This window comes from Maniola jurtina, chromosome 13 (genome assembly GCF_905333055.1).
Source record: "Maniola jurtina chromosome 13, ilManJurt1.1, whole genome shotgun sequence".
Lineage (NCBI taxonomy): Eukaryota > Metazoa > Arthropoda > Insecta > Lepidoptera > Nymphalidae > Maniola > Maniola jurtina.
In genome coordinates this window covers 5,493,471-5,520,214 of record NC_060041.1, presented here as the reverse complement: position 1 = coordinate 5,520,214, position 26,744 = coordinate 5,493,471, and the positions used below count along the sequence as shown (strand labels likewise).

At 36.0% G+C, this 26,744-nt stretch overlaps 2 protein-coding genes and 2 long non-coding RNA genes across 4 annotated transcripts in view; 1 reads left to right on the top strand and 3 right to left on the bottom strand.

The window, feature by feature from the left end:
* Window positions 1–6,189, bottom strand: part of LOC123870859 (squamous cell carcinoma antigen recognized by T-cells 3-like) — a 19,468-nt gene extending 13,279 nt beyond the window's left edge. Inside the window, exons 1-7 of the mRNA XM_045914331.1 lie at window positions 5,987–6,189; window positions 4,785–4,894; window positions 3,345–3,520; window positions 2,663–2,834; window positions 2,165–2,315; window positions 1,504–1,580; window positions 328–433 (exon numbers count right to left, since the gene is read on the bottom strand). Of these exons, the coding sequence (XP_045770287.1) occupies window positions 328–433; window positions 1,504–1,580; window positions 2,165–2,315; window positions 2,663–2,834; window positions 3,345–3,520; window positions 4,785–4,894; window positions 5,987–6,091 (897 nt within the window). The 5' untranslated portion in view covers window positions 6,092–6,189. The remainder of the gene's footprint in view (window positions 1–327; window positions 434–1,503; window positions 1,581–2,164; window positions 2,316–2,662; window positions 2,835–3,344; window positions 3,521–4,784; window positions 4,895–5,986) is intronic.
* LOC123870879 lies at window positions 4,250–17,553 on the top strand. Its single transcript, XR_006797170.1, has 3 exons — window positions 4,250–4,260; window positions 14,485–14,491; window positions 17,390–17,553. It is a non-coding gene; the product is annotated as an uncharacterized LOC123870879 (long non-coding RNA).
* LOC123870875 lies at window positions 8,828–11,740 on the bottom strand. Its single transcript, XR_006797166.1, has 2 exons — window positions 9,344–11,740; window positions 8,828–9,207 (listed from the first exon to the last, which is right to left on the bottom strand). It is a non-coding gene; the product is annotated as an uncharacterized LOC123870875 (long non-coding RNA).
* On the bottom strand, window positions 11,747–26,744 carry LOC123870868 (septin-1). The gene is made up of 11 exons (XM_045914351.1): window positions 26,510–26,744; window positions 24,394–24,586; window positions 23,356–23,486; window positions 23,079–23,206; window positions 22,088–22,205; window positions 21,613–21,699; window positions 20,764–20,924; window positions 15,420–15,521; window positions 14,005–14,098; window positions 13,286–13,393; window positions 11,747–12,591 (listed from the first exon to the last, which is right to left on the bottom strand). The coding sequence occupies exons 1-10, from the start codon at window positions 26,531–26,533 to the stop codon at window positions 13,304–13,306; spliced, it is 1,128 nt and encodes a 375-aa protein (XP_045770307.1). The 5' UTR covers window positions 26,534–26,744; the 3' UTR covers window positions 11,747–12,591; window positions 13,286–13,303.

Here is a 26,744-nt window from a genome sequence, read left to right as displayed (position 1 = left end):
TCAGTACTAGACTCAAGTAAAGAAATTGGCGGTATTTCACGTAAAGTCGTTGCTCTTGCGTCTGATCTCACTCCAGTAGTAACAGATTTCTTTTCAATCGAGCTATGAGAGTGAGGGAATAGAGACTGCATCTGTTTGCGCATACACTTGCGCACTATATCTCCTGTGCAGATGGCTAATCTAGAGATTGCCACTGTAGCTGAAATTCGGTCGGGAGGACATTATTGTTTCAAATAAAAATACTGTTTTCTGAAGTCGTCAAAATTAGTATGAAACTGGACATCGAACTAAAAGCAAAAATGTGAAAGATTTTGTTTATGAACTTACCTTGAGTATACCTTTGCTATCACATTCCGAATATTTATCCTCACGAGAGAGCTCTTTCACGGTATCAATGTACTCCTGGTATATTTTACATTTCTCTTCAGCATCCCTAAAATAAATGATTCAATTATTATTTTAAATAAAAATAACGAGCAAACGAACAGACAGGTCACCCAATGTTACTAATTACCGCCGCCTATAAACATTTGCAGTACTAGAAGAATTCAATTATTAAAGCCAATTCAATAGAACCCTTAAAAATAATGCTGACTTCTTTTCTTTCTTCCTTCTCTCTGGGCTGGTTTCTGCACTTAAACGTTTCTGGCTGTTGTGCGTGTTACTTCTTTTGTATAATGCTAACTTGTAACATTAGACAGATCACAGAGAAATTGTGGGGTGAGTGCGGAACAGAGGAGCGACATGAACTGCCTACGTAGTTAGGGTCCTGTGTTGAACCGTCGTCGAGGTTATCAATTACTACGAGATTAAAGGCGTTGAACTACTGTATCTCTCATTATACTGTGCCTAGACTGCTCACTGGGTTGGGTGTTTGTGATTTGTTTCTAGTTATCCATTCTAATATTATAAATGGGAAAGTGTGTCTGTCTGCCTACTAGCTGTTCACAGCCTATCCACTTAACCGATTTTGACACAATTTGGTAAATAGCCAACTTGCATCCCGGTGATGGATGGACACAGAACTCTTTTTGTCCCGGAAAATCAAAGACTTCAATCAAATTGTGGACAAAGACGTGAAGCCACTCAAAGGAAATAGGTAGCACACATTGGTTAAATAATGTTTTTTTTTTTAATTTTTAATGGTCTAAGATTCTTGGAATAGCAATGGGCGATTATCACAAAAATCAATCGAAAGAATCAAACGATTGTCCAAATTCGTCTTTTAAAAAAACAATCGAAGAAAATCAAGACAGTCGATTGTTAAATCTACGAACGCGGATCGCACGGTCTAGAACGAATAAATCGAAAATCTAAATCGATTGCACAATTGCATTCGATTTTCGATTCATTCATTCCAGACCTGCCACTATGTGACAATTGAACAATCGAAAACAATCGATTATTTTTCGGTTGTTCAATTCTTATCGAATAATCAATCAACAGCAATCGAATAGTTCGATTGTTATTTGAATAAATCGCCCGTCGCTATCTTGGACTCACTCAGTTGTCAACAGTCTGTCTTCGAATGGTGTTATTTTCTGTAAATATTCTAATGCGGCGTCGTGTTGCTTCTTCACCTATGTGACAGACATGGAATTTTAATTATGTAATATATTATTTATCACTTTAGAATTAAAGCTATTATGTTACTTATGATAATTTTATTATGAATAGCATTAAGGAAACAAAAAAATTAATCAAATATTTGGTGTACTATAACTAACCATGGCATAACATGACCAAGTGGTAGAACCAATCTGTTATTTCTATGTCCATGGGCTTATGATTGTACAGGAGCATGTGATATGGCCCATAGGTGACAATTGGAAGATCTTCTTTACAAGCTGGTATTACGCTCAGCGACTAACTGATCCGACAGTCTTGGTATAGTATATTATAGTCTTCGGAGGTTAAAACTTACTTCTGCTTCTAGTTCAAAAAAGTATGTTTGTTTATTGGTTTGTCCTTCAATCACGTCGCAACAGAGCCACGGAACGACATGATTTTTTGCCTGGGTATAATTAAAGACCTGAAGAGTGACATAGACTGCTTTTTATCCCTGAAAATCAAAGAGTTCCCAAGGGATTTTTATAAAGTTAAATCCACATGGTGAATGTTGCGGGCATCAGTTAGTATATGAAAAACAACCTAGTAAAAGTACCTTATCCACATATTCCTGGTCGTACATTGCGAGAGCCAGCTCCTGCATCTGCGGCCACGCCTCCTCGCTGCGCAGCAACGGCCGAGACACCGCTTCCTCGAGGCACCACAGCACACGCTTCCTTTGATCTTTATAGTCGGGGTCCTCTTCACTGATAACGCAATGGAAATAGATTTTATTATTTTTTATTACTAGTGATTCAGCCCAAACTTAGGGTGAGATTTGAGGGCACTTGGACTTTGCTCAGACTTAAGATTGAGTTAAAACGAGACAGATTTATGTAAGAGATATACATACACGGGATTCCTAAAGACCCATCCGCTTAACCGAATTATATGAAATTTGGTACAGACGTAGCTTGCGTCCCTGTAATTGACATAGGAGTTCCCACGGGATTCCAAAAAACCTAAATCCACGAGGATGAAGTCGCAGGCATCAACTAGTGCTTACATGCAGACAAGTCAAACTAATAAGAAGCTTTTAAAAATGTAAGCTTACTTCATAGTCTCCAACTTGGCCTTCTCCAGCTCGAGCTTTGCGTCCCAGAAGATCTTGCCGGAGAGCGGGTCAGCGCCCGCGCGGCTCAGCATCTCCTCCAGCTGCGCGCGCGCCCAGCCTGCCTCGCCCGCGCTCAGCGACCACGAGCACCACTCGCTCAAGATTGGAATAGCTGAAAATTGTTACAATAAATTAACTGTCTTTTTCCCTTCTTAAGCTGCATCATCACTTGCTAGCAGGTCTGATTGCAGCCAAGTCAAGCTAGTCTTTAAATTAAAAAAAAAAATACTAATATTATGAAGAGGTAAAGTTTGTAAGTTTGTTTGTAAGAAGTGATAACCACAAATTCGCGGTTTTCAGATTTATTATTATTATTTAGTAGGGTAGTACTTGTGCTATAAGACCTACCTACCTACCAAATTTCATGTTTTTAGGTCAACGGGAAGTACCCTATAGGTTTCTTGACAGACAGACAGACAGACTGACAGACAGACAACAAAGTGATCCTATAAGGGTTCCGTTTTTCCTTTTGAGGTACCTTACAAGTACGTCACATTACGTCAAACAATATTATGACGTCACATCTGTGAATTTCATACAAGCTACTAAGCGAGTGTTTAGACGTTTGATAAAAAGTCGCTGATTTGACTTATTGTATAAAAAATAATAAGTGTATCCTTACAATAGCAGTCAAGTGTCGCCTGCTGGAACAGGGTGGCGATATGCTCTCGCGACTGCGGCGAGTGGGCGAGCGTCTCCTCAGTCTGCAGGCGCAGCAGCCAATGCTCCGCGCGGAGCAGCGACAACTTTTGTAGCCGGTCAAACGCGGCGCGCCAGCGATCCAGTTCTGATAGACTCCTAAAATATACAATTACTATATAATATTATATAATACTAATTAATACATATATTTAAATCACACGAATATTATAAAGGCGAAAGTGTGTATGTGTGTATGTTTGCTACTCTTTCACGCAAAAATTCCGGACGGATATGGACAGACTTTAGAATGGAGATTATACTCTGGATTAACACATAGGCTACTTTTTATCCCGGAAAATCAAAGAGTTCCCGCGGGATTTTGTAAAATGGAAATCCACGCGGACGAAGTCGCGGGCATCAGCTAGTATTATTATATTTCAAAAGAATAAGACAACATTTTTGATGAAAGCTCTGAGTCAGCTTGATTTCTACCGGCGGCGTCTTGAATTATCTATTATTGTGATATTTTTACAAAGAGATTTTTTAAAAACCTATATCCACGCGAACGAAGTCGCGGGCATCAGCTAGTAATAAATAATATGATACCCACGACTTTGTTAGCGTGGATTGAGAAATTTTAATATTGTGAGATCTTTATTTTAGTGTACACCTGGGAGAAGTATTCAATTTACTAGAACAACAAGTAGGCTATTTCTGTCTATGATAAAACTATAAACTTCATCAAAATCAGTTAAGCGGATGGGCCGTGAGAAGGTAATATACACCCATGCAGGACACACATGCAGGAAAACAAGACAAGATACAAGAAACTTAAGCAGAAGTGTGTAAAAGCGGTTTTATTGTTTACAGACAACCATTAGTAATCTTTAATATTGGTATGGATAAAGGAGAGACCGACATAATTATTAATTTATTACATATTTATATTCAAACATGAGATTTTGCATGTAAGTTTTTTCTATATTGCAGCCTCTCACTAATTGAAAATCCTTTCAAATATGTCACACAAGCAAAGACTGTGCAGGTCAGCTGTAAATGAATGCGTTAGTCAGTCAATTTCTCCTGTGATGTATATAGTTTCACATTTAGTAAGGTTTCTCTATAAATATAAGTTAAAATCTACATAATACTAGCTTCCCACGCTACATGATTCTGTAGATTATGATATGATGCACGGCCAGAGGATCACAGACAGCCAAGCACCGCATACAAAGCTAGGAGGGCGATGATGACGTGTCTGCACTACCACAAACGACAATCTTTCTATGGTGCGTCGGTGCGAGCTGGTCCTCGTCTGCCCGCGATTCCGCAATATCACGCAACGTGGGAAGCCGGTGTAGTATATACAAGACCACCCATGCAACACCAGGGTTTGTTAGCTACAGTATAATTAACTTACCAAAGTGCCTGAATCAGGTCAATGTGGTCATTGTAGTTGTACGGATCATCAGCTATGCGTTGCTCCAAATCAGCAACCTTCTTCTCAATGGCCTCTTCATCATCATCATCCTATTAATATAATACTTATTTATTTTTATAGTAAAAAAATAGCGAGCCAATGAGCAGACGGGTCACCTGATGTTAAGTGATTACTGCCGCTGTGGAAGTGGCTACAAGATACCTTAATCCAGCAATGGATGTGTATTGGTTGGTCATGTTAATGATGATCTTAATTATCAATGGAGACAAGCCAAATATACAGTTGAACTCTATGCTTTACTCCCTTAGTCTAATGGGATGGCAATCCAAAATGACTAGAGCGAGATCAGGTGCAAGCACAAAAGCTTTACCTCTTCTTCAAGGTAACATCACCAATTTCTAACTGGGGCTGCTACATCTTGTTGACTTTTTTACTTTATAATATTTTATACTCTGCAGTGTCACAGTACAAGACAGCTATCTAGCTTGGGGCAAAAATTTGGAAAATCATATATTATTGTTAACGTAAATTTTTCTTCTCTCATTTATTTTATACATCTCATTCTTATCACATTTAAAAAAATAACAGAAACAACGAACAATAAAATAACAGAAGCAACCAACAGTAAAAGAACAATAACAACAAAAAATTAAATAACAGAAACAACTGACTTTTTTTAGACTGTTATTATGCTAAGGTTATCTACAGTAATTTATAGAGGTAAAGTTTGTAGCAAGTAATCTCCGGAACTACTGAACCGATTTTGGAATTCTTTCGCCCCTAGAAAGCTACACTATTCCTGAGTGACAGCCATAATTTTATTTTCGAAAAAAAATTGTTCTATGCGGAAATTGTAATAAGCTTATTACATTTTCCGCATATCTAATTTAAACCCGTGCGAAGCTGGGGAGGGTCGTTAGTATATAAGCATGATGTTTTATAAGGAAGAGCTTTAAAAGTAATATACATTCAACTAGGAATCAAAAATATAACGGAAATATCAATTGATAAAGTTAATAAAATAATTTCTTGGCTAAAGTAACTAATACATGTTTACTTAATGTAGAAGGTAGATGAGTGTTATTAAAAACGCTTATTTTAAGGCAAATATAAGGTGTACATATATTTCGGTAACTGTAACATTCGCTCGCACGTATTATAAATAAGTGAGAAATGCTTACGTCTGAATCATCAGAATCTTGGTCTGCATCGTCTTCCTCGACGACCACTTCGATCTCATTCTCTTCTTCTGAGCCATGTCTCACTTCGTCCTCCACAATCGCCATGTTTTAACACATTAAATTCTGATATTTTTACTGTTTGATAACAGAAAACACGAAAACTCAGATAAAGAACCTAAGTACCATGCACGAAACGAAAACGACAAAACGACAATAGTTGTTTCTATGCTCTATGGTTCTCCTAATATGTCCAGTGTTGCTAACTCTTTAAAACCGTTTGTCGCTATGCCTTCGAAAAGTCGCCAGATGTCGCAATGCAGAAAAAAAAGTTAATAGTCGCTAGAAGTCCCTGAAATAAGAATGGAAAACCAAGACAAAATAACTAACTTTTTATATAAAATCAAATATTTTTTTTTTTTTATAAAAATTAAACCTTATTTCATTTTTTTACTGTCAATAATTTAATAAATAGAATATCAAGGAACTAAATTTTAAAAGCAAGTCAGCCTCATTCTTGGTGACCTGACAAGTTATCTGTTAGACCGTGACCGCAATTTTAATTTCATGACAAAATTCAACGAATATACTTTTCATAAGTTGCTAAATGTTTTTGTCGCTAAGAGTGAAAAAAGTCGCTCGTGCCCAGCAACACTGGCCATGTCAAGTCGAACTACTTTTTTTTCTTAATTTATTTTACAGCCCTGGATATAACTCTTTTAAGGCCTAAGTCAAACTACAGTCCGTTATGACCACAGATCAATAACATATAGGATAGTAATCCTCTATATAGTCCCTCTAGTCTTATAATTATCTCTTTGCAATAAGCAATAATTACCTATAATTGACGTCCCCGATCGGTCTATCGAGTTCGAGTGATGGGTAACTTTAGAAACATATAAAAAAATTTAAATTATTATCAATGCTTGAATAATAATAATCGTGTAGTTTTAAAATGAGGCAAATGCGTTTTTATTTTATTTTAATGCACTCTACAAAATATTTCCTACATCTATGGTTAGGCCTGATCTTACTACTTTGCTCTAAGACCACGTTCATGGGTTCTCACTTCTCTGTTCCCTAATCCTTTCCAGTTTGGGAAGATTTTAAATATATTATTTATAAATAAATATCCTATTATACTTTTCAATTCAATAATTTACAATCAAAGAGTGTACAACAGTATCCCAATTTGAATAACTGTTTCAAAAGCAACTGCTGTACTTCAATAGCCTAGTTCTGAACCACTAAATACCTCCCCTACCTACTATATTAGTTTTGTGGACTAGACTAGTATTGGAAGAAAACATCATCATTTTATTATTACTTTATTTTTTTATAAAAAATATGATTACATAATATGACTATTTCGTTATGATAATTTATTTAATATTAAGAACAAGTCACAATTCGTTGACATTCTTAGTTCAAGACCAACCTTTGTGTCACAGCTTTGGCACCAATTAAATCTATCACGATCATATTATTACACTAGCGTAGCCAATTTTCTACATTGATATTTAAGTATGTCATGCTCTATTCAATAGTTTATTTAACATTATAAAATAGTAGATTGAGATTTTTGTTTATATCAAATCGATTTTTTTTATATAAACGCACCAATATTGGAATTATACATTGATGCCTTTGCACACAACTACTTTTTGATAACGGCCTGTCATAATCTTATAAATGTTTATTTAATATAATCTTAACAAAACCATTATTTCGTTAATTCTTTTCTGTAAACGTAAACTTTCAAATTATTAAATTTCAACACACCTATTATTTCAAAACATTTTAAGTACAATTTATAATATTTATTGTTCGGTTATGTACCTATCCCTTCGGAAAACTTCATTAAAAGTTAATAATGGAATCTATAATGGAATATAATTCACTTCGCTTATTAAACTAACATAATATTTACTAAATACAAATCGAATACATTAATTAATTAATAAAAAATAATAATATGCTTGCGATTATATAGCTTAATACTTTAAATTAAAAACAAGTAAAAAATAATTTCGCGTAATACAAACGGAAGATATTATATCAGTCACTTATTTGAAAATAATATTGATAAATAATACTATCGATGTATACAAAATATCGATATAATTCTAACCCTAACTAAATAATTATAAGAATCCGATACTATTATAAATGACAATATTATTAATTCAGATAGATGGCACAAGCAAAACTAGTAAAAATCAGATCAATATAACTTGTCAAAAACATTAGAATATCATAATAGCGTTTCCACATTTATCGATTCAATATCGATTATCTATATTGTGCACATTGTGTACATTTTATGGTAATTTATCGGTTCCAACTGAAACAGATAATATGAAATCGCTTTTAATCGTCAAGTCTAAAACTTATGATTATTTTATAAAATACAAAATTAATAATAGAAGTAATCAATATTCTTTTTGAGCGTCAGACTGATATTTCGAAAATGTGCTTTTGCTACAGTTAATAAAAAGCAAATAAAAAGTTTTATTTACGAGTAAATAATACAAATACGTGATGCACAATACAATAGGCATTAAGGCTAACATAATTAAACATGATATATACTGTATTGCAAATATTAGTTCGTTAAAACTCTCTATAAAACAATTTGTTATATTGAATAACTATAAAATATCCCTATACTTAATAATATGTTATATTTATGATCCAATGCCCACCTAAGTGACATAACAGGATCTGGCTTTCGTTGAAAACGTAAGATGGAGTTGGCCAAATAATTAGGCATGGCATGACGTGATGACTCTAACATGACGTCACTAATTCCATTTAACAAATATAGACATGTTGAAAATTTCGCTTACATCACGCCACATACCTAGATGGGAATTGGGCCTAGATTCAAAATTATACTTTCACATTGTGTTGTCACTCTTACAACGAAAAGGAACATTCAAAACATAAAATATTTTGTTTATAACAAGAATTTCAGATCCCCGACACACTACGACGGTGAATGGATAGTATTTATATAAGACAGCTCTAAATTGCCAACATTTATGTCATAGCTCGACTAAATTACCGACCGAATAAACAATTATAATCGATTCACCTGACAATTTTTTTCAAACATTTGAGTAATTAAATCGATTATTATTTTCTACTTTGTCTGAACGAATTTGGGACGTAACATTGGTGGCCTCCTCTCTATCATCCGTCAATACCACTGAAATGGACATCTATAGTACGCGACGGGTTGACATGGCAATCGGGGTATGAGGCGGGGGGACGCCCCACACACCCGCGCTCTCCCGCACTGGATATGCGGGCGCGCGGGGCGTCCCCAGTTCGATTGCCATCTCGACCTGTACGTACTATAGAAGAGGTCAGTCAATACACAGAATTATGTTTTTATGTGCCAAATAGGTCAAAAGACTTAGGATGTGAAGAAGATTTATAATAATAAAAAACCGTAAAAAGTAAAGTACGTTGTATTTCAGCCTCAATGTACTACGCAATCCTATTGGCTTTATAGAACGATACTACTAAAACATGCAGTAGAAATTCTCGATTATTAGTCTTCTCTAATTTATTTATCAGAAAAGAGTTTATGAAATTTATATTTAGGAATATCAAATTGACAACGTTTTATTTAAAGAGACTGTAATATTTATTTTTACTCTCTAACTCGCAGCGGCTAGGTTTATTCTTTCATATAATAGGTAATAATAATTATGTCTACAGACGAATCCACACCTGCGCACGCGCACAAACCGTGCATACAACTCGCATCCAGCGGCTATGAACGCGTCATTCTCTTTGTACGCACGTGCATGTCGCGAAGGCGTATATGTATTAAGTTTATACTCACACCAAAACTGTGTACGCCATGCCTTGTAAAACATGAATGCGTATTGCTTGCAAACCTTTCGTGAACACACCACCTCGTCTACTCTACACCATGTTCTTATGGTGCGCGTTGTGTGCAGAGCCCATGCGCTTGCGCAGATGTGAATTCAAATCGTTGATACAAAAATTATATTCATAGCTTAGTAACTACTTAGATTAAGACACTATGCACCCACATTGTGCTCACTGTGTGTTCAACTCGAAACGACGTGTACAGTCAATAAAAAACTTTAACGCCAAATATTTAGGATCAAAGCATATGACGACAGAGTTTAGGTCACATGTCTTCTCTCTTGTTACAAAGTAAACTAAACTTTTATTATTCATTCGTCAATTCAATCACGTCATGTAGATCGTTTCCTTTGTAACATTTTAGAAAAGACGCATATCCACTGTCTTCGTCTTCCCTTTGCACCTAGTTTGGGACCCAGTTATGCCAAAATAAATTAATCCATAAATTGACAAAAAAGATTTAAGTAATGAATTCTCAATAAATTATAAAATCCTAAATGAATACATTTAAGCTGCTTAAAAACGTGGCAAAGCTCTGAAGCAAAGTGGCTTTTAAAACACTAAATTACATTTAGTCACGTGAGCCGATATGCGGCGCGAGACCGCACACTGTGCAAGCTGAATTGCACTTTACAGCGTCGGAGCAAGAGTCGCTATTTCTTTAAAGTGTCTTTGCAAGAAAGACGTTTAAACGTTAAACCATAAGAAACCTTCAAGTCAAACTTCCCTTTCTCGAAAGCAATGCGATTGTGGCATAACTGGGTTCGATTTTACAAAGTAAAAATAGGTATTATAACGCCATTATGTAAAGCTATTTATAAGAGTTTTAATAGAGAGTGTACATGTCAGATTATTTCGAGTAACTCATAAATCATAACGCAAACTTTATTGCAAGTCTAATCAGTCTATTCCTGTTTTGTGTCTATGGAAAACAAGCAAACGTCATCGCGATCACACTATCCAGTACGTAGTAATCATCTAGTAGAGTTGTCGATATGAGATGGAGTCAAAAGTTCTAAGGTCTATAATTTCGTAACATTAAACCTTCGTCAAACAGAACGCGTAGTTACATCGCGCGTCAATATGTAATAGCGTCCCGTTCTAGTACCGCGCTACAGCTTCACTTAGTGTTGTACTATTCAAGTTTGAACCTGTGACACAGAGTTCGCCACTGAAGTACACGACGCGACGTCAGAACGCTAGGTTGAAATATATTTGTTATTATACGCTCAGCGTTCTTGTGTGAATGTTAGACAATGATGATAAGTATTTTGAGTGAGTATTCGCCATATTTGCTCCATGTGTCAACTGTCATGTCAAAAGTACAAGTACATTCGTACAGTTGACACAGCAAATATGGCGTGATCTTTACCAAAAATGCACTATATACATGTTCAAGGGCCTAACCTGTGCGACATTCAAAACGCGACGTTACTATGCCTACTAAGTTGTTGACGCCTTGACGAGCGCTATGTACGCGTTTTATGTGATGAAGACTTTAAAAAAAAGACACGTGGCTTCAATTCGAAGTGAAGTTCACTAAGTGAAGCTACGCATCTTTTTTTCTGTATGCCTAATTTTTTTGTTAAAATATCTATGGGTAGCTATTTTATATAATATTATGGGTAGAATAACTAATGTTTATTTCACGCAATAACAAAGCGTAGGGAAGAAACTGCAATCGTCTAAGCATTTTAATATAGTAAGTCTTACTCGTTTAATGCGTAAAAATAATCTTCCAATAAAAAATGAGTTCTCATGCGCCATTTTGACTTAGTGTCAAATATCATGTTAAAAGTACGATTTTAATCCTTATTTTAAGTAGTTTTGACATGACAGTTGACCCATAGAGTTAAAATGGCGCGTGAGAAGTCATTTTGTATGGACTATACTCATAACGAAGAATTTAATAATTTTTATTTTATCGTCATTCGAGGCCTGGGAATACACAACGGGCGACGAAAGCATGTCTAATGCAGTCCTACTTACCACAGTATGAGATTTTACACTTTTGACTTACCTGTAAGTCTTCTTAGTATAAGATTTAACATCTCATCAATGTTAATAGAACTCGAGCAAAGAAACATAGTAATGACACAATGAAATGGACCTGAAGGTCTAAGGTCAAATTTCAGTACTAACTATTTTCATTTCACAATTTTTCCGCTTGGAGCGCCTATTGTAGATGTTTGAATGAACTTGAGCTTTAAAGCAAAGTATTTTCAATGCTCACATTATTCCAACAATGATATGTAAAATCTTATACTAAGGCTGCATACAGGTACTAGAAGTTGTTATACAAGCAAGTGTTTGAAAGACGTTCACAACCACTTGCAGTATCACGTGCTTCATACAGTTCCTTGTATACAAAACGAGAAATGATTCGCCATACTAAATTTTGCTTTGTGTCAACTATCATGTCAAAAGTAAGATTTGATGCAAATATGGCGAGTCCTTTCTCAAAATGTACGCATTATATTACTCGGCCTTGGTACGCAGTTTCCGTCGCACTTTGTGTTTGTCCGAGCCTTCTTATAATATTTCTATTGGGATCGTTGTAACAAGTGAATCGAGGAGGTCTATAGATGTTGAGTTGGCAACGTGTATTTTCAAGTGGAAGTGACGCAGTAGGGTATGACTCGCAGTATGGAGTTCACAACGTCGCATGCCTCCGACAGCTGAACCGCCCTACTAGTGCCCAGCTGGAATGATTAGTATTAACTTAAATAACATACCCACATAGACATAACCCTATGTCATATTGGATGAAGCGCTCGACTTCGGTTTTCAAAAATCCCGTGGGAACTCTTAGATTATTCAGGATAAAATTTGGTAGTCCCCAGAACTTTATATCCATGCAAAAAGTCACGTCGATCCGTTGCCCCATTGCGGCGTGATTGAAGGACAAATCAACAAACAAAGAGGTCTCTTTTTGGAGCTGTGATTTTCTCAAGATTAACCATCGCACGAAACGTTTCTGATACGAACCGTAAAAGATTGGCCACTCTTCCAGGCTCCAGCATCCATGTTTCCTGCCACATATAACCTAAATATGCCAAGCGGGCTCCAACATAGACCTTATAGATATTATTATCATTTCTTTTTATCAAGCATGGTTGTCATTCCTAAAGTATGAAACAAAATTGACAATCATCAAAATTGAAAATCGACGATTGGAATTACGCCTATTTTTGGCAAAAGAAAACATTTTTTTACACAAACTAAAAACATTTGAAATTATTATGAAGTAAAGCGTGACATAAAATGTTAATTTTTCAATTTTCTAGTTTTTTATATAGTTTGTTTACGCACGAAGTTACGGATGGTACGGAACCGTGCATATGTGAGTCCGACTGGCCCTTGTCCGGTTTTTCAAGATCAGATATGTGTACGCACCTGCAGGGCGCGGCTGCACTATGCGGAGGTGGTGGACGCGGCCGCCTGCAGCTGCATCTGGCGCTGCATCTGCTCCAGCATCTCTTGCATGCGACGCAACTCCGCCTCCTGACAACAACACAGTACATGATTTCTATACAGTTTAGCATCTAGTCATAACCCTCAACCAGATGCTAAACTATATAAAACTTCTCTCTCTCGTCTGGCTTTACAAAGATTAGCCAATGTCAAGTTTGTAGTTATTTAAACAAGTTAGTTAAACTATACAAGTATGGACCCCGTCTGTGCCGGCGCTCGCCGACATACGCAAGGCACCCCTTTAGAGCGCTTTCCAGTCAGATTTAACAAAAAAAAAAAAAACACTCCAAAAAGGCAGAGCACGCCCGCCAGCTAACACCAACACAGACGAAGTCTGTATAAAACTTATCTACTATTCTTGTGCTACTCTTAACTTAATTAGTTGGGGATCTACATAATGCAAAATCTCTAGTTTCTAAACCCAGTTGTACATTGATCTGGGGCCCAACTACCACCTTTTAAAGTAGTAATGTTATGATATTTTTATACAAGACTTCTCTAATTAAAGCAGTGGTAGTAAGGCCTCTGTCAGTCAGTCAGTTTTCTTCTTTTATAAAAATTAGAAAAGATTTAAGCGGCTAGTGAACATATGGAGTGAAATAACGTTATCTAAACCAATACATTTTATTGAATAATCATACCTTTTCACGTAGTGCGCGTTCACGTTCAGTGGGGTCTTCGTTGGATCCGTTAGTCAAGCCCGAGTCTGATTCACTCAGTCCACTCTCTGTAGATCTGTAGCAGAAATGGTTTTTTTAAATTTATAGACTAGCGCTTGGCTGCAATCAGACCTGTTGGCAAGGGATGATCCAGCCTAAGATGAAGCGCGCTTGCCTAGCAAATTCTATCATTTTATATTCATTCCTAGCTAACCCACGGCATGCGTGCAAAGCGACTCGCGCGTCTTTTGTATGTTGGTGATAATATGTCAGAAGCAACCTGCAAGTCCCAACAATACTGTACTTTTCAGTTCAATCGAATGAATAATGCGCAAATACATAGATAACGAACGGATAGACAATCAATCAATCAAAGAAGCAGGAACTAAGAAGCCAATGAGGCAAAACTTACAAATAGAGAGAAGAATTGGGTCTTAAATAAAAAAAATCTTTATTTGAAAGAATATTGGTACAAGAAACATGGAAGTCAGACTTCGGACACTGTTAAAACGAGACAGTGTTGTATCAGTGACATAAATCTGTTTCATTTAACTAGAACTTAAGTCTGAGGAAAATTAAAGTGTGCTCTGTAGAACTCAGTCTTAGGAGCTATGTCATTGGACTTTCTAGCTCATTATTCTAGCACTTTATTTTTGTTATAATGACAGTTTCTTTACAGCATATTTTATTTCTTACACCATACCCTATGTAGATCTAGACATAACATAATTATTAGTATTCAAGATCAACACCAAGGCCTCTCAAGATCATATTTCACATTACTGACCTGATTCAATTAAACATCTGGGCATAATTACCTAGTTTAATTAGAATAGCCTTGCATCGGAGCAAATATTAAATTAATTCTACTGTCTTGGCGGATCATGATTACTGAAGTCTATACAGGCTTAGCGCTTTAATATATTCAATAAGGCCTCCAGGGTGAAGTATTCAAAGTTGAATAAAGGCGGTCATACATTAGGCCGCAAGGCTTCGTAAAGGTCTGCACCCCTGTATAGTTAAAATTCCACGGACATGTACAAAGCGATTTACTTCTTTGTTTTTAATTCGAATTCGCTAGAATATAGAAAGCCCTTCCGTCATCAGTTTTCCCCTTCAAGGCAAGAGTGATTAGGCATCTTCTAGACAATTGGATTCCACCTTAAGGTCAGTTCAGATTACCTTAGTATTTTAATTGAGTAGGGAACAAATGCTGACCTTGACGATGCCTTGCGGTACAATAGTAGAGAAATGAAGGAGGGACCAGGTCAAAGAGTTCTTGGGTACACTTTGTGTAATGGTATCAATACCAATAGACTGTAGAATACCAATAGACAGGCAATTTTGCGCCGATTTTTCAAAATTAGAAGCTTGATGATGATGTATAGATAACTCACGTGTGCCGCTTGGGAATCTGTCCGTTGCGCGCCAGTCGCTCCGAGCGGTAGTTCTCATAGTGCACCTCTTGCGTCACTTCCTGCAGGTCTTGCATGTGAGTGCTGCCAGATAAAACACATACCTACTATTACAAATGATAATTGATACATATTACTATAATGTAGATGTCATGACCACGACTCATGTAATTGGGTCCAAATATAGACAAATTCATCAAATAAATCGTTGTATATACATCTACAGTATAATACGTCATTAAACCATGAAATAAGCCTAAAATCATGTGACAACTTTGATCGCTCTTAACTTGTGACATAATTAGCATCACATTAGTTGTAAATATGTATATCCCATCAAAAACATAAATGTGAAAAAAGTGCCAAGTTCGATAGAGAAAATGAGAGATTGTAAGCTTCGCCGATAAAAGGTAAGCTTCGCCGACAAAAGCATTGATATCTAAATAGGTGCCAAGTTCTTATAGGTCTTTATATCATTCCTACAAGAATGTACAAGAAACTTTGATCGTTTTAAAATATTATTTTATGTTATTGAGTACATATAACTTGCCAAGTTTTAAAAGTCAGTAAATCACATTTTACGTTTAACATAAAATTTAGTTTAAGTTTAGGAATGTATTGGCAAATATCAAAACTTGCTAAGTGTACTATATTTTATATTAAACATTAAATGTAATTAACCGACTATTAAAACTTGCCAAGTTATATGTACTCAATAACATAAAATAATATTTTAAAACGATCAAAGTTTCTTGTACATTCTTGTAGGAATGATATAAAGACCTATAAGAACTTGGCACCTATTTAGATATCAATGCTTTTGTCGGCGAAGCTTACCTTTTATCGGCGAAGCTTACAATCTCTCATTTTCTCTATCGAACTTGGCACTTTTTTCACATTTATGTTTTTGATGGGATATCATCAATTATTGTTAAGTTAATTTCTCTTCATTTATTAGGATTATCCTATACCTGTAAATTTTTGCGTGATTGAAAAAGGTTGCAGCTATGCAACTTCGCTTAGTCACTTATCAAGAGTGTTCATAGCTGTAATCTAAGAAAATGTGTTCAGCCGTTTGAAGATTAGCGACTCTTTTCTAGTTTTCTTATTAGAATAATAAAACCGGTTAATATCTACTATCCGAGTAATACATATTAGTATTCACTATTCAGCCAAATTCTAATAAGGCGATGTATTGGCATGGTAATGCGTAATGTGTATACTTAATATATCATTATACGAATCATTTAAAGCTATTTTGAACCCCCTGATAACACAGAAATACTTAAACCTAAACACGTACAACTTTGCATATCAGGTAAAACTTTTTGAATACTTAGAATCTAAAATTACATGAAAGTAGTTTACATAAACTGTTTTTCAACACAAGTGGTCCACTTACTAGTTATACATTAGAAGTTGATTCTCTTCACCGTTAAAGAGAGCGATATTTAATTGCTTAAAATACGCATAACTTCGGAAAGTTAGAGGTGCGTGTCCGGGAACAAACCCTGGACCCCAGACCTAAAGAGCAGGCCGACATCTCAACCACTACTACCACTTTGTAAAGTTAATTAATATTTATTTATTAAAATTAAAACAATAATGTGTACAGTACCTACCTAAGTACTAATCAGTAAATGTTTTGGAAGTTCATGGGATACAATTTTTATTATTAAAACAACATAATATTGCAAATATTTTGGTGTCGAGTCAGCTGACATACCCCCATGCTGCAAGAAAGTGGCCCATGTGCACTATTGTTTCTAAGCTACCTGCTTTTTTTCATCGTTTTGCCCCATTGAAGATCTTTGTTTTCGATACAGAATAATGGCACGGTAATGGTATGTAATATTACCGTGATAATGGTGCCTAATTTGTAATTTCTGAACGAGAAGTGGTGCGATATTGTTTCAAAACTAGGTATACTTCTTGCAATTCACGAAGGCGAGTGATCTTTACTTGTAAACATGGGCATTGCGTAAGTGTGCGTGCGTGTTGGACCAATCAGTCGCGAGCCAGCGCTCGCAAACGCACACGTTTAGTGTACCTTACTTATACCGATACGACTTGAACACAAGCATAAGCTACTCGCCTTCGTGAATTGCAAGAACTGTATAGTAGTACCGGCCGGTTCGGAGTTAAAAGCCATAAAAGTTAACTAATTAGGTAAAATATTCCAAAAGATCATAAGTCGGTACGTACCCATTCCAAACGCTAACTTAACTGTTTACGCTAAGGTTTAAAGTCAAATGCCGTCATGAATAATTACAACAGATTTACTTAATACTACCTGTGCCCGCGACTTCGTTCGCGTGGAATAGCTCTCAGCGCGCTTTATATAGCCACGGACGCTCAGGCGCGAGGAGTGTAGTACGTACTCTGTACGTTAAAAATGTTCGCCGTGGTTCTTTAAATTGACACAACTTTTTTATTTATGAACCGATTGACATGAAATAAACACTAAATGTTAAGTGAAGCTTACTACAATATATTAGTGAAAACCGTATCTAAATCGAATAAGCCGTTTCTGATATTAGCGTGCACAAACACACAGGCAAACAGACAAAGAAAATATTAATTACAATTTCGGGTTCGGCATCGATATAATAACAACCCCTGCTACTTTTTTTTTATATATTTCCATTGTACAGACACCACTTTTCTCCAATTTTATTATATGTATAGATTTTACAACAGGGTTGCAACAAGTGACAGAACTCCAAAGTCCGGAAATCCCGATCAGTCCTTCTTCCTTTAGAAGTGATAAAATAACCACCTGTTTACACCTACCTAATCTTCAATTAAAAATTATTATGTTTATCTTGTTATTTGTTTCATTATTATTATAAGTAATGTGCCTTACGTGCAGTTATGATAGTGGCAATTTGAAAAATACATCTATTTGACAACCCTATGCAGTCGTAGAATTTCTTTGTTTGCGGGAAAGGTAATAAATTTTTAGCTTTAACAAGTAGTCGTTAGGCTGAGTTTTACTCGACCGCATTAGGGCTTATGACCGTTCATAATATAAAACACTATTGTTAAAAAGTTTTATTGCTATTAGCTCTTAACCGGCCGGTACGACTATACCTGTTTTTAATTTTTAACGTTTCGCTGTCCAGCAACAAACCATGTGATTTCTAAAAAGGTCACTAACAACAAGTGGAAAACTTGAAATATCACGTTATTTACGAGTACGAGTTGCTTCGTGGCACGAGTGCTGCCGAAACAGCTCGAAGGATTAATGACGTGTATGGCGGTGGTTTCGCAAAGGAAAACATAGTGCGTTTTTGATTCCAACGTTTTTGATCTGGAAATTTTGACCTGCAGAATAAGCCCCGGTGATGACCGGAGACCAAAGTTGATAATGAAGAATTGAAGGGTTTGGTGGACTAGTACCGGTGTCGTTCACTACAGCTTTCTTAAACTGGCCAGACGATTACGGTGGAGGTCTATTGTCAGCAACTGCAAACCATGATGGAAAAGCTAGCTGCCACACAACTGAGGCTGGTCAATCGCTCTAGGCCACTGCTGCTTCAGGACAACGCTAGACCACACAACAGACGGCTACCCAATTAGAGGCTCTCAATTGGAATGTCTAAGATATCCACCGTACCTACTCCCCGGACCTTGCTCCAATAGATTACCATTTTTTTAGAAATTTTGATAACTTCTTATATATGGAAAAAATTCAACTCCGATGGGGCAGTCCATAGCGCCTTCAAAGATTTTATTGATTCCCTTCCGAATGGTTTTATGACATGGCAAAAGTGCATAGACAGCAATGGTATATACTTTGATTAAATAAATATATTATATTTAAAAAAATCGACTTTTTGTTCTTCCCTTACAAAACGCCAATTTCATATGTAAGGACCTAATATCATACTATATGCCCGTGCAAAGCCGAGCAAAACCGAGGCAGGTCACTAGCATACATTAATATGTAGTTATAATGTTATGTTACTTGCTTTGGAAGTTAATGACCCATCACAATCCATATTAAAAAGCGAATATTTCTTTGTTGATTTGTCCTTCAATCACGTCGCATTGGAGCAACGGATCAACGTAATTTTTTACGTGAGTATACTTGAACCTAGAGAGTGACATAAGCTATTTTTAAAAAATCACAGTTTTTGAAACGAAGGACAAGGTCCACGTGGACGAAGTCGCGGGCATCAACTAGTATATTAGACAACACATACCTGTAATAGGGTTCATTATTGTTTGTTTTCAAGTAGGTAGGTATAATATGAAATAACTTTGCCTTCATACCTATTCGTTCATAATTTCTGAATTCGAACCGGCGACCACTTATTTATGGCTTTGATCACAGGTCAAGGATCTCTAAAGATGAGTATATAAACAAATGCACTATTATTAATTGTGAAAGTAGGTAGGTAATTACACAGTGTTACAAACTTAAAATGTGTGCCTCGATCCATACTTGCTGTTCTCTACAAGGCGCCCCAATAACTTTGTCCTATAATATATGACATATTAAAACATAATTTGCTATTTTCTGATTTTTTCCTTTGTATACACCTAATTACCTATCACTATACCAAATTTCAAGTTTCTAACTCACCTGGAAGTAGGTTAGGTTTTTGATGAGTGAGTGAGTGAGTGAGTGTTAAAAATGGCACTTTTCAGACGTTAATAACTTAAGAACTGCAAAAGATTTTTTCATGAAATTTGGGTTTCTAAGCGATCAAATAGACCTTAATAGATATGCAAAATTATAAATGTGTAGGTTTAATAGTTTTTGAGTTATGGGGGGGGTCAAAAGTAGCTCGAAATGGTTCGTGTAATATACACTTGTCAGCGTGCCGCCGTTCTTATTAGAATCGAACTTGGCGAGACGCTACCGCGTGTCTTGATCAGCTGCAAAGACGCGAGGAGCAGGAGCAAGGCATGCACGGAGCAGTACACATTTTCTTTCTAGGGTGTCGTAAAATGCTCTGTGCTGATTGTAGACAATTCCATTTTTTAACCTCCAATGCAAACTGAAGGGTGTAAGACTGTAAGTTATTAAATCCACTCAGCCTTATTAAATCCACTCCACTTTGTACTCATTGGATTTGTCTAAAAAAAAATAATAGCTTGTACAGATAGCGCTAATCTTATCCATCGTTCTGAAATGGCAACGGCCGCTTGCTTGCGTGGGTCATAAATTAAGGGTTAAATACATAACATAAGCCTGGCCAAAATTAGTTTTTCTACAATGTGCTGTCATACGCCTAGTGCCCATGCCAAGATTGCACTAATTTAATTACGTGTGTACTCGTGGCCGACACTATAGCCGGTAAAAAAAAAATCTTACATGAGCATAGTGCGCAGTTTGATGAAGTCGCAGTGCTCGGGATTCTCGACCTCCACCACGCCCCAGGGGTAGAGGCGTCCGCGCACGCGCCGCCCGCGCACCTCCAGCTGCTGCCCCGCGCCGCACACCGCGAACGGCACCGCGGCCTTCAGCTGTCGCACCTGTGCGGAAAATAAGGCGAGCTTTATTCACCTGGACAGAGGTAAACTTAGGAAGGTGGGATGGAATGAAATGAAATTTATTTATTTGCTACATATATTTACATAGGATACATTTGTTTACACGTTACATAGTTTATATTTTGTGGTGCATAGTTGATTCTTGTATCTTGGTGTTATACAATACTAGCTGATGCCCGTGACTTCGTTCGCGTGGATATAGGTTTTTAAAATCCCGCGGGAACCACGGATTTTTACGGGATAAAAAGTAGTTCATGTTCATAATTTGTCATGTCTAAATATCAGCCAAAACAATCCAGTAGTTTTTGCGTGAAAGAGTAATAAACATTCACACACACAAACCTACACACGTACATAGACATACACACAAACTTTCTCCTTTATAATATTAGTGTGAAGCGTGATAGTGTGATGTGAAATGTGATTGACTGACTATACTGCTGTTTCGTAAATGTATAGACATGTCCAGTGTAAGAAGATTGTGCTTTTTATTAAATTGTAATTTACATGAATCAGCAGGCATAATTAGAGAGAATTTATTCAAAATAAATTAATGATCAAATGAAACCACCCTTCCCATTGAATAAATAGGGTTTAAAGTAGTTTAACATAAAATTTACGCCAGGTGCATTTTTTAATTTAAATCTATTTATTAGTATAGATTAGTTACCTGTTCTTTATAATCTTCATCTTCGTCGCTATCACAATCAGGCAGAGGGTAGATTTTAATCCCTTCTCTTTCAATCTCTTCCATTACCTATTTAATTAAAATAATAGTGTTCATAACATATATTACTTGAGAAGAAATAACTGAATCATCAGAAAATAAGTTTCTATCTCAGTGGTTTGTCATCTAACTGTAAAAAAAAAATGTTTCTGCAAATAAAAATCTTGTATCTTGTATCTTGAGCTGGTATTAAAATGCTGGTAAATCATCATAAATTGCGGTTTCTCAGGTTAATATCTATTCTTTAAATCTTAGCTGTAGGAACTGTTTTCTTTCTAATTTGGCTTTACTCATACTTACACCTTACAGATTGACTTGCCATGCCTCCCTAACATATCTCTCATTTCCAATTTTTAACTCTAAGTAATGCCAGAGTAAAGTGATAGTACTCTCTATAGATATCAACTTAAGTGCTAACCCTGCTCTTGAGTCGCTGAACCTCCTTCTTTGTCAGACAATCGGCCTTCGCGATTACAGGAACAATGTTCACTTTGTTGTGTAACTGTTTCATGAACTCTATGTCTAGAGGTTTGAGGCTAAAACAATAGAAAATCATTTATGAAAGATGTTTCTTAATCCATAATAGTATATTTTCGTTTATAAGACCTTATTTAGTTCGCAAAAGGTCGTCATGGCAATCAGGCCCCAAGCTAACCCAGTGCGGGGTAGCGCGGGTGTGCAGGGCGCCCCCTCGCCTCATACCATAATTGCCATGTCGACCTGTCGCGAACTATACATACAAAGTCTGAGTTTTAGGGATATTTAATGTACTGGAAGTTGTTGTCAAAAATAGCAAAGCAATTATTTTATGGTTGACTATACTTACTTAACTTTAAAATAGTATTAATTCGTGTGCTAAATACATAACATTGATATATTGTGACATGTATGAAACACAATCAGTCAAGCACATCAATCATCAGTTATTGAGTTTAAATGTAATGAACAAACAAACTAAAACCTTTCCTCTTTTACTTAGTTTGATATGATAACAGAAGTTAATGGCTTCTCTATACATACTTATATTATTTGAGGGGTTAAACTGTTATCTGTGTGTAGTTCTGTACTTTGCTGTCGCTTGATAACATAATGAGTAACATCCTTTGTAATGCATACTCTGAACATATTTCTCATGTACCATTTACTAGTGACAGCCCGCGGTTTCGATCCCGTGGGAATTTCGAAAAATCCGGTATTATTGCCCTGTACCTCATCAGGTAAGCACTAATATTATACACTTTGCCCTTTCTGGTAAGTGCCTTCTTTCTGGGCAGGTTTCCGCATTTAAAAGTTTCCGTCTGTTGTGCGTTATGTTATACACTAATGTTATGTTCATTGCCCCTCCAGTAAGCCCAAAACTTTCGCAAGGCGTAGGTAAACCAGCCAGGTATTTATTAATTTAAACATACCCATGTCCAAATGGAGAGATGAAGTAGAAGCAGCAATGGATGCGGTTATCGACAATATTACGTCGATTCAGACCGCTCTCGTCACGTAAAAACCGCTCAAACTGCTCATCAATATATTGTATTATTGACTGGAAAAAACATGAATTGTTAACAATGTTCATTTCAAGCCTCTCTCATTAAAAATGGGCGAGAAATTCTGTAGAGACATAATCCAGCTCTAAATTTGTACATATTAAGCCATACTGCTGTTAAAAGTCCCGGGTTAAATTATACTTACTCTAAAGCAGTCTGTGTTATCAATTGCATCTCCATAGCCAGGTGTATCGACCACCGTAAGTCGTAGTTTGACACCTCTCTCTTCAATCTCAACAGTTGAAGCATCTAACTTCACTGTTTGGTTTGTTTTTTCTGTTAAACATAATATGGTTCATTACAAAAACTTTAGACACAGCTTAAATACATTTTAAACCTGTTTAACCCATACAACATTAGTTTAAACCTTATTTTTAAGTTCTGAGAGACCAAAGTGAGACCAAAAATAAGGTGCTTATTAAAAAATCTAATACAGGGCTGAATTTATAATTTATGTTACACTAGCCGATGCCCGCGGCGTCGCCCGCGTGGATTTAGGTTTTTCGAAATCCCGTGGAAACGCTTTGATTTTCCGGGATAAAAAGTAGCCTATATGCTAATCCAGGATATTATCTATCTCCATTCCAAATTTCAGCCAAATCCGTCTGGTAGTTTTTGCGTGAAAGAGTAACAAACATACACACACACACACACACACACATACAAACTTTCGGCTTTATAATATTAGTGTGAAGTGTGATCACAGACTCTGATCTATTTAATTATCAACTTTTAATAAAGGAAAATTTGTAACAAAACCAACAAGATGAGGATACAATATAGCAGGAAAATGATATTATTATAAAACATTTCAACAATAAAAACACACTACCATTACATATACAGCACCAGTATCTTGCATCACAGAAAACTTAATAGTACCTTACGTGTATAGAAGGAGCACTCCAACAATGTTCAAATAAATAGCAACTCTTGTAACAACACAATAAAGTGCAATTCAGCTTAGATGTGAATAAATGTGAAAGTCTGGATGTTTTTACTCCTTCACACCATGACTGAACCGATTTTGGGTGAAATTTTGAATGAAAGTAGCTTATATACTATGAATAATTATTAACACATAGGCAACTTTTTATAGTACCAGCTGGATTTTTAAAAACCTGTATCCATGTGAACAAAGTTGCAGCCATCATCTAGTATTCCTATAAAAATATATACAAACCTATTGCATCAGGGATAACTCTCTCAGGGTACAAATCTGTTAGAAACAGAGAGTTAACAAGGGTTGATTTTCCAAGCCCACTTTCCCCTACCACCATCAGGGTAAACTCAAACCCTTTTTTTACGGACTTTCGGTGCACCTGATTGGGCAAGTTTGCAAACCCAACATAGCCGGGTGTCTCCAAATTAGAAAACTGTAGGAAAAAAATACTACTTAGATCCAATTATATTGTATTGTAAACTCTCTAAATGACCATAACATAAACATTAAGTTAAGGCTATTATAAAACTGAAGAATTTCTTAATGACAAAGTTACATAGAAGTGATGGCTGAGATTTCAGTTTCCTACAAGATAATGTAGTGAATTGTCAAATTGATAATATTGTAACTTTTATTTGAAAAGAGAAACTGCTGAGTTTGTTGACCGCTCTTCTCAGTAGAATCTGCTTTCTGAACCAGTGGTTGAGTCACAGAGGTCGCCTTAGAGACACTAGTCCTACTTGAAATAGGTAAATTTTGATTTTGACACAAGATGGTGATAGAATTTTGACTGAGTATGTGATATAAATCTTCTGATTTGACTGAGTATGTGATGAGTGAGATGTGTAATAATTATTATTATTATTCTTCTCAGCTACTTTTCTTCTTCCTGATAGCTTTAGTAAGTTTACAATACTGTTTCATTTTAACAATAAATAATATCTGCTGCATTAAAAATAGGTGATAGTGTATTTAAATGTATAAATACGATTGTTTTACAATGTGGTTTCTATTCTGATTGATTTCCAATAGAATAAATATTTGTTTAATACAAACAAACAAACTGTTTGCCACTCATTAGGGATAAAGGTCATTTATTCTAATATCAATTTTACTATGGTGAAATATCCATACTAATATTAAAAATCAAAGAGTGTGTCTGGCTGTCTGTCAGCTATCTTTTCATGGCCCATCTGTTTTTGCCAACCGATTTTGATGAAATTAGGTACAGGTATAACTTATATCCCAGAGATGGACATAGGCTACTTTTTATTTCAGTAAAATCAGTGTACGCAAAAGTTTTAACACGTTAAACGCCGATAGAAAAAAATAAAAATCGTAAAAATACTTTTGGTCGTAATTTGTTTATTATGTTACGATACGTATAGAAAATAAGTTTTATTCAATTCTGTACATGGGTTACATAGTTACAGTCAAATACATAGCTGAGGTCACCGGTGCACCCCATGGCGCACAAATACAGAAAATATATTTTCCGGTACCCGGCGCCGCGCCGGCCACCCCGCCGGCCACCCGCTACACTTTATTTTATTTTTCAGTAAAACTGATTTTTATGTTTATATTTCATTAAAAAATAAAGACTGCTAATTTTCGTTTAAATAATAAAGACTAATTTGAATTATATATCCTGAATTTTTATTTTGGTTACTTTTTTCGCTATCTTTCATTTTTTCAATTCCTTACAAGGTATGTTTGTCCCACTGCGCAGTATAGTTCTACAGCGCCGTGCCGGTCACGGAGTACGAATAAAGTAACAGTCAGTATGGCCGGCGGCGAGAAAAAGTAGTTTGAATATGACTATACGTTGAGGTCACCGGTGACCCCCATGGCGCTATGATAGAGGAAGGGTGAGGTCACCGGTGACCCCCATGGCGTTTAACGTGTTAAAAACCTGAATCTACATAGATGGCATCATCTACAGTAAACCCTGCAAGGTAAGTAATACAATAATTCAAAATAAAATTAAACCTTTAGTTAAACGAATAAAACGTAAATCTTTACAATCCAATAAATAAGGATTTATTCAGTGTAACAGACTATATCAGGTCAAGTCTTGTGAGACACATTCATATGCTATGTATTCAGTCGGCACGCGTAAACAATGACATACATCCGCCGCTAACTGTATCGAAAACCATTTCACCAAAGGCATGCAATCAATTATATCAAACTTGAAACTACATAGACGCTCATATACTTTGATAAATATGTCATCGTGAATCATACAGCGACAGGCAAATCCTATACAATATTTTGCAAAAAACAAAAGCTATTTATGCATTTGTATTTACTTGGTCACTTATGCCTATACATTTTAATAAAAACAAAAACTTACGTTTTTTGGGGTTTCGCTGGACATTGTAATACAGAATGCTTCGTTGTGGCTTGGCAGTTAAGTTAATTTTTGTAAAGAAATTTATATTTGTATGAAACAATTACACATTTACATAGAAATAAAGTGATTCATTTATATTTATTAGTATTTTTTGAGTGAATATTTTCAAATTTTAATTTCTGACCATTTCTGAAGAAATGATATCAAAAATGACTTTTGAGCAATTTGAGTTTAT

Excerpts from the sequence above, each read along its gene's own strand:
- LOC123870868 (XM_045914351.1), bottom strand. The coding sequence starts at position 26,533 with ATGTCCAGCGAAACCCCAAAAAAC. Across the intron at positions 21,700-22,087 it reads TTCAGCGACTCAAGAGCAGG|GTAATGGAAGAGATTGAAAG; the intron begins GTTAGCACTTAA and ends TTAATTAAATAG. Across the intron at positions 15,522-20,763 it reads AAACTGCGCACTATGCTCAT|CACTCACATGCAAGACCTGC; the intron begins GTAAGATTTTTT and ends TTTATCTGGCAG.